At 48.2% G+C, this 8,190-nt stretch overlaps 1 protein-coding gene across 1 annotated transcript; it reads left to right on the top strand.

Moving 5' to 3' along the window:
* The first annotated feature begins 1,069 nt into the window (after positions 1–1,069).
* LOC121403158 lies at positions 1,070–7,456 on the top strand. Its single transcript, XM_041591059.1, is given in 2 exon segments — positions 1,070–5,572; positions 5,575–7,456. Coding segments are annotated over 2 exon segments (5,814 nt in total). The 5' UTR covers positions 1,070–1,203; the 3' UTR covers positions 7,020–7,456.
* Positions 7,457–8,190: the final 734 nt, after the last annotated feature.

Genomic DNA, 8,190 nt, shown 5'->3' with positions numbered 1-8,190 from the left:
TTATGTGCTGCACCTATCCTCTGGAATACACTCCCCTATCCCATTAGACACTTTCAGAGCTTACAAGTGTAGCACACTTAATGTTTGCACCTGTAAGACTGCTGGGTAATGTAGTCCCCCTCGTGCCTTCCACTACAGTACAGAGGAACTAGTTAATGCTTCAGACTGCAGGAAGGAAGGGATTTTCTCCAGCCAATGATAAAGGAGACAGTCTGTGCCCTGCCCTCTCAGCCAGGAACAGGAAGAGGAACGAGGGCCTGGAACAGGAGGAGGAGAGACCAGCCAGCATGGAGAGATGTGCTGAGAGATCTAGAGACTGGGTTTGTGTTCCAGCCTGCTGAGTGACCAGCCAGAGAGAGAGAGACTGCTTTTAACCTGCAAGGGGAGAACACTGCAGTGTGCAGCCTGCTTGAAGCTGTGTGCTGCTGTTCCCTGGAGGAAGTTTTGTTGTCAGCACCATTGTGATCCAGGAGTACAACAGTCAGCCATCTTGATAAGGAGAAAGCCACAGTGTGGAGAGAAGCAAGGTTCCTTGTCAACTGTAAGTTATTAACCCTTGTGCTACCAGTTTAAGGAACTTTGGGAGTTATAAAACAGACATTATCCTGCTAGTCCATTGGAGGGTGAGACATATTGTGCAAGGAGAGCGGACAGCATTGCTGCACACTTCCAACAGCACCAGAGGGAGCACAATCTATACCCTTACCAAGGGACACATCACCAGTTCTTTTATTGTGGTTACATCCAGGGAGATAATCCAGTTGCACAGTTCAGCAGCAACCTAAGGTGGAATTTGCCATTCATTTAGACTGCTGTGCTATTTGCAGCCCATCCAGTTCTTTCAACTCAGTAAGGGGGCCCAACTGTTTCAGGACTTAGGTGTGCACACCAGGGTTTGAAGGGTCTTACAGGGGTTGTCTTTGTTAAATTGTCATATTTACTACAGTGTTAGCAGAGTACCAATTGTCATATTATTGTTTTATTTCTAACCAATCATCTCTTACAGCTGCAGCTGTTTAATAAAGTCAGGTTGTGCCTGTTGCACTGCCATCTTGTGTGCCTGGTTACTGGGGCCTTGGGGTGTCACCTGGTTAAGGAAAGCAGACTCATATAGACTACTGCCAACACCTACGGGTGCGCTACACTTGGGGGCTCGTCCAGGATTACTAGCTTTCTACGCCCAGTCTCCCTCTAACCAGCAAGATGGAGCCAAGTGATGTTACTAAATGGTGCCAGGCAGCGGGTGTGGATCCTTCCCATTGTACTGCTTTACTATTGCCTGTCACAAAATTCTCATCAGAGCAGATCTACAGACTGTTAGACCGTCTAGCACCACAAAACAGATGCTGCATTGTAAAGCTGCAAAGAGAGGAGCACATGGGGCATCTCCAGGTGTTACTGCAGTGGGATTGCCAAGTCACTTCTCTTGATGTAACTGACACAGTTGAGCTGGGTGATGAAGGTAACAAAGCTCAGATTGTGCGACCTGAAATTGCCCATGCTGAGTACCAAGCTGTGGAAAGTCCAGCTGCACCAGAAGTGCCACCTGCCCCATCACCTGTAGCTATGATTGGGCCCGAGTTCTTTACAGCCATGGGAGAATTCATGGCTAAGTGTAATCAGGGTAATGGTGCCCATATTGGTGCAGGCTACCGAAAACTGGAGATCTTCTCAGGGGTACAACCATTGCCCATGGGTGAAGAGGAATATGAAGTATGGATGGATCAGGCATTGCAGGCCCTTGATGAGTGGGACATACCAGAGGCACAAAAGAAGCAGCGAATAGCAGAGAGCCTGAGAGGTGCTGCATCTGAAGCAATAAGGAATTTAAAGCTGAGTCAGCAAGATTGCACGGCATATGATTACCTCGCTGCCCTTCAAACAGTGTTTGGCAGAGTTGAGAATGTAGAGGATCTCCACTACCAGTTGAAGCACACTTACCAGTGGGAGGGAGAAAAATTATCTAATTACATCCGACGCCTTGATAAGATTATTCACCAAATCTTACTAAAGAAAGGCATAGACTCTAAAGAAGTGGATCAAGTGAGAGTGAAGCAAATCCTCCAAGGGGCTCAGCCACTAGACCCTATTGTGATCAAATTGAGAACCCGAGGAGCTGGGGGAACCACCCGCTACATTGATCTGATCAAGTGGGTTCGGGAAGAAGAAGCCACGCTAGCAGCTAAGGGAGCTGTGGCAGACCCGGTGACCAAGCTTATCGCTGGAGTTGGGTTGGTAAATGCTGTGGACACCAACCAAAGGATCGCCCAGTTAGAACAGACAGTCAACAAGCTGGCTGAGCTAATGACAAAGGTGGTCTCACAATCGGGCATGCCTCAAGTACAAAAAGAGCTTAATACAGAAGTCCCAGTGGGACCAGCTGAACAGCCCAATGTTTCCCAAGACAGGAGGTTAACTGGCCCAGCTATTTGTTACTGTTGTGGAGGGGAAGGTCACTTCCAGAGAGAGTGCACCTCAAAAGGAAGAGCAAGCAAGCCACCACCAAAAGCAGCAGGGAAGCTTCAGGGGCCCTCAATGAAGAGCCCACTCAAGAGTTGCTCACACCGGATCCAGAAAAGCAGTAAAGTGCCCAAGTCTGTGCAGATTGCAAAAAGTCAACCCCTGCCTGTCAGACACAATCAAAGTCATATGGACAGGCTAAAGAGAGGGCCTGAACCCAAGTTACCGAAGGGCTTGGTGGGTCCATCACCTATTGTCCCTGTACAGATTGAAGGCATCTATGCTGAAGCCCTTCTAGATACTGGTGCTCAAGTGACCCTCCTGTATGAAGATTTCTACAGGAAATACTTAAAGCACATACCCCTGGAAACCCTGGACAAACAGTTAGAGATTTGGGGCCTAAGTGATAAGAAGTTGCCTTATCAGGGTTTCCTTTCAGTCAAAGTGGAATTCTCCCAGAAAGTAGCAGGGATGGCAGAACCCATGGAGACACTGGCGGTGGTGTGCAACCGACCCCCTGGGGCTGGGAAGAATGCCTTGGTAGTGGGAACCAACACAGCTGTTGTACGGAGACTCCTTGACCACCTGGTGACAACAAAGGAGGCATCCATTGTCCCAGTTCACCCACTGCTACAGCCAACCCTAAAGTCACTGGTGCAGGAGGCAAATGTTCCAGCTGATGGGATCGGAAATGTATGGTATTTGAACAGACAAAAGATAGTAGTTGCTCCAGGGAAGATCACTTGTATGCGAGCCAAGGTGAAGATGAACTGTGAGAACCCTGGATCCCATGTAATGCTTGAAAGTGACCTTGAATTGAAACTGCCATGGGGGGTAGATCTGCTTCCAGAAGCTATCCCAGTAGAACAACTGAAAAAGAATGGAGGCATGGTGAAAGTGGGGTTGAGAAATGCCACAAGTCAGCCAGCAGTAATTCAGCCCCGCACACTGGTGGGAAAAGTTTATGCTGCCTCCCCAGTACTGGCATCCCATCTTAAAACTGAGGAAGGAACCACAGACAAATGGGCCTCATTGGAAAACTCTCCCATCACAAAGGAATGGAAGTCACGGATGACGGGACATTTGGAGCAAAGGAAAGAGATGTTCTCCAAAGATGACTTCGATGTGGGTTGTGCAACCAGCACTCAGCACAGAATACGGCTCCGGGAGGATAAACCATTCCGAGAAAGGTCCCGCAGACTAGCTCCTGGGGATATAGAGGACCTACGAAAGCTTCTGGAAGAGTTGAAGACCACAGGAATTCTCAGAGAGTCCCGAAGCCCCTATGCATCGCCAATTGTGGTGGTGCGTAAAAAGAATGGGTCCATTAGGATGTGTGTGGACTATAGAACTCTAAATCAGCGCACCATCCCTGATCAATATACCACTCCCAGGGTGGAAGATGTCCTGCACTGCTTAGTTGGAAGTAAGTGGTTCAGCGTTCTGGACTTAAAAAGTGGATACCACCAGATCCCAATGCATCCAGATGATCGTGAGAAGACAGCATTTATCTGCCCTTTGGGGTTCCTAGAATGGACAAGAATGCCTCCAGGACTTAGCGGAGCCCCTGCCACCTTCCAAAGGCTGATGGAAAACACAGTAGGAGACATGCATCTCATAGAGGTAGTGGTGTACCTCGATGACATTATTGTCTTTGGGAAGACTCTTGAGGAACATGAAGAGAGACTACTTAAGGTGCTGGATAGGCTAAAGAAAGAAGGGTTGAAGCTGTCACCAGAAAAATGCCAGTTTTGTTTACCCTCGGTCACCTATCTAGGCCATGTGGTATCAGCTGAGGGAGTATCCACTGACCCCAGCAAGATTGAAGCAGTCACTTCTTGGCCCCGACCCCGCACCATTACTGAACTCAGATCATTCCTGGGATTCTGTGGGTATTACCGCAGATTTGTGAGAGGATTTGCTAAAGTTGCATGGCCACTGAATCAGCTTCTTCAAAGTGATACAGAAGAAGAGGAGGACATAGAGAACTATTCTAACAAGTCCAAAGGTCAAAGAAAAGCAAAAGAACCAGTTGAGGACAGGTGGGATGAGGACTGCGAAAAGGCATTTCAGCAACTGAAGGACTGCCTGACCAATGCTCCAGTCCTGGCATACGCAGACCCAACCCAGCCTTATGTCCTTCATGTTGATGCCAGCCGTGAAGGACTCGGAGGTGTCCTTTATCAGCAGCATGAAGGAGAGTTGCGACCAATTGCCTATATCAGCAGAAGCTTGTCACCTACAGAGAGAAATTACCCAGCCCACAAGTTGGAGTTCCTTGCACTGAAGTGGGCTGTCGTTGATAAACTCCACGATTACCTGTATGGGGCTGAATTTGACGTGCATACAGACAACAACCCGCTCACTTATATCAACACCTCCGCCAAGTTGGATGCCACAGGACACCGGTGGCTGGCTGCACTTGCAAATTACAACTTCAGTCTACGATATCGGCCTGGCCGTAGCAATGGGGATGCAGATGGGTTGTCCCGAAGACCACATGACAGTTTGCACCCAGAAGATGAATGGGTTGAAATACCAGCCCCTGGTGTAAGAGCTCAATGCCAGGGTGTACACTGTCGTCAGGCAGGATCCAGTGTGGCTGAAGCTTTGGGGATATCGACAGCTGGGATCCCAAAGTTGTACTGCAGTGTTGTGACAGTGGACACTGCTGCCCTGCCTTCCCTCAGTTTAGATGACCTGAGGAGGGATCAGAAGGAGGATCCACTTTGTCGTCTGGCTCTGGAGGCACTGCGACAAAAGAAGCCAGAGTTGTTAAAAACAGATGAACACCCAAATGCTAGGACTCTGGCCCGGGAATGGGAAAGGCTCAGCCTGCGGAATGCTCTGGTATATAGAAGAGCTCCTAACTTTGCAGGATGTGAGAAATGGCAACTTCTACTACCCCATAAACACAAGGACTCTGTATATGGTCAGCTGCATGACAACCATGGACATCTTGGTGTAGAGAAGACTCTAGGGTTAGTAAGAGATCGATTTTACTGGCCTGGGTTCAAGCAAGACGTGGAGGGCTATTGCAGTACTTGTTTCCGATGCCTCCAGCGTAAATCCCTGCCCACTAGAGCTGCGCCAATGGGACACCTTGAAAGCCAGGACCAATGGACTTAGTCTGCATAGACTTTTTATCTATAGAACCGGATGAGGGGGGAGTGAAGAATGTTCTGGTGGTCACTGATCATTTCACCAGATATGCTCAGGCTTACCCCACAAAAGACCAAAGGGCAATTACTGTGGCCAAATTCCTAGTGGAGAAGTTTTTCATCCATTATGGGTTGCCTAAGCGGATACACTCTGACCAGGGCAGAGATTTTGAAAGCCGGCTCATAAAAGAACTGTTAACCCTTCTTGGAGTGCAGAAGTCCAGGACCACCCCATATCACCCACAAGGTGACCCTCAGCCAGAACGGTTCAACAGAACCCTGCTTAACATGCTGGGGACTTTGGCTGAAGAAAAAAAGGCACAATGGAGCAGGTATATAGCAGCTGTTGTCCACGCCTATAATAGTACCAGAAATGACACCACAGGATTTTCCCCATATTTCTTAATGTTTGGAAGGGAAGCCCGATTGCCAGTTGATGTTGTTTTTGGGGTAACAGCGGATGACACTCCAGTAACATCACACCAAGGGTACATTGAGCGCCTCAAGCACAACTTACAAAAAGCATATGAACAGGCACAGGCTGCTGCGGGAAATAGACAAGACCAGAATAAAAAGCAATATGACCGAAGTATGAAGTTCCATGATCTGCAGCCTGGTGACCGGGTGCTGTTACGGAATTTGGGTATTCCTGGGAAGCATAAGTTGGCCAACCGCTGGGGATCCCAGCCTTACATTGTTTGTACGCAGCTACCTAACATCCCAGTATATCAGATACGGCCTGAGGGGAGAACCGGGCCCATCAAGACTTGGCACCGCAACCACCTTATGCCAATAGGTGAAAAAGTTAGGGTGTTGAAGCTTCCAGATGCAAAACCCACTACCAATCGGCCTAGGTGTTCTAGGAGACAGCAAGGCCTTCCAGCTGAGATGCCACCAGCAGACGTCAAAGAAACAGAAGTTTCAGAGGACAATGAGAGTGATGATGACTGGGGTCTGGATTATTTCTTCACAGATCAGAATAAAGAATGTAGCCCCAGTTTTGGTTCAGAGGTTTCCAGCAATCTAAGTGTGGATGCTAATGAGTTTATTCCCAATGCTGCAATTACACCCGAACCAAGATCAGATGAGACATCACAGCAGGGGCAGCTGGAGACAGTGGTCACAGCTAACATGGAGGAAATTTTTCCTGTACCAACTCCAGAGACCAGGGATTGTACTGAGACTCTTGAAAGGCCCTGCAGGCCACACCGAACAGTTAGACCTCCTCAGAGACTGACATATGATATCCTGGGAACAAGTCACAATCAGATGGTGCCCACTGTTCGAAAGGCTACCATCGCCCATGTTCCCTGTGTTCTGATGCCCAATGGTGACACCCCAGCCCATAAAACATACAAAAATGGTATGCCATGGTGGAAAAGATTGTTCAGTAAATGAGATGTTTCTGTTTCACTGTATATTTTTATGTTAACATGTATATTGCCATGCTTTATTCTCTGTCTGCATATTGATACATATGTTCCGAAATGCTGTCACGAGGACGTGACATTTATAAAGAGGGGGGTGAGTGTAGCACACTTAATGTTTGCACCTGTAAGACTGCTGGGTAATGTAGTCCCCCTCGTGCCTTCCACTACAGTACAGAGGAACTAGTTAATGCTTCAGACTGCAGGAAGGAAGGGATTTTCTGTGCCCTGCCCTCTCAGCCAGGAACAGGAAGAGGAACGAGGGCCTGGAACAGGAGGAGGAGAGACCAGCCAGCATGGAGAGATGTGCTGAGAGATCTAGAGACTGGGTTTGTGTTCCAGCCTGCTGAGTGACCAGCCAGAGAGAGAGAGACTGCTTTTAACCTGCAAGGGGAGAACACTGCAGTGTGCAGCCTGCTTGAAGCTGTGTGCTGCTGTTCCCTGGAGGAAGTTTTGTTGTCAGCACCATTGTGATCCAGGAGTACAACAGTCAGCCATCTTGATAAGGAGAAAGCCACAGTGTGGAGAGAAGCAAGGTTCCTTGTCAACTGTAAGTTATTAACCCTTGTGCTACCAGTTTAACGAACTTTGGGAGTTATAAAACAGACATTATCCTGCTAGTCCATTGGAGGGTGAGACATATTGTGCAAGGAGAGCGGACAGCATTGCTGCACACTTCCAACAGCACCAGAGGGAGCACCATCTATACCCTTACCAAGGGACACATCACCAGTTCTTTTATTGTGGTTACATCCAGGGAGATAATCCAGTTGCACAGTTCAGCAGCAACCTAAGGTGGAATTTGCCATTCATTTAGACTGCTGTGCTATTTGCAGCCCATCCAGTTCTTTCAACTCAGTAAGGGGGCCCCCCATCGGTACCCAACTGTTTCAGGACTTAGGTGTGCACACCAGGGTTTGAAGGGTCTTACAGGGGTTGTCTTTGTTAAATTGTCATATTTACTACAGTGTTAGCAGAGTACCAATTGTCATATTATTGTTTTATTTCTAACCAATCATCTCTTACAGCTGCAGCTGTTTAATAAAGTCAGGTTGTGCCTGTTGCACTGCCATCTTGTGTGCCTGGTTACTGGGGCCTTGGGGTGTCACCTGGTTAAGGAAAGCAGACTCATATAGACTACT

Source organism: Xenopus laevis, chromosome 1L, assembly GCF_017654675.1.
Source record: "Xenopus laevis strain J_2021 chromosome 1L, Xenopus_laevis_v10.1, whole genome shotgun sequence".
In the NCBI taxonomy this organism is placed as follows: Eukaryota; Metazoa; Chordata; class Amphibia; order Anura; family Pipidae; genus Xenopus; species Xenopus laevis.
This window is presented reverse-complemented; position numbering and strand designations above follow the sequence as displayed.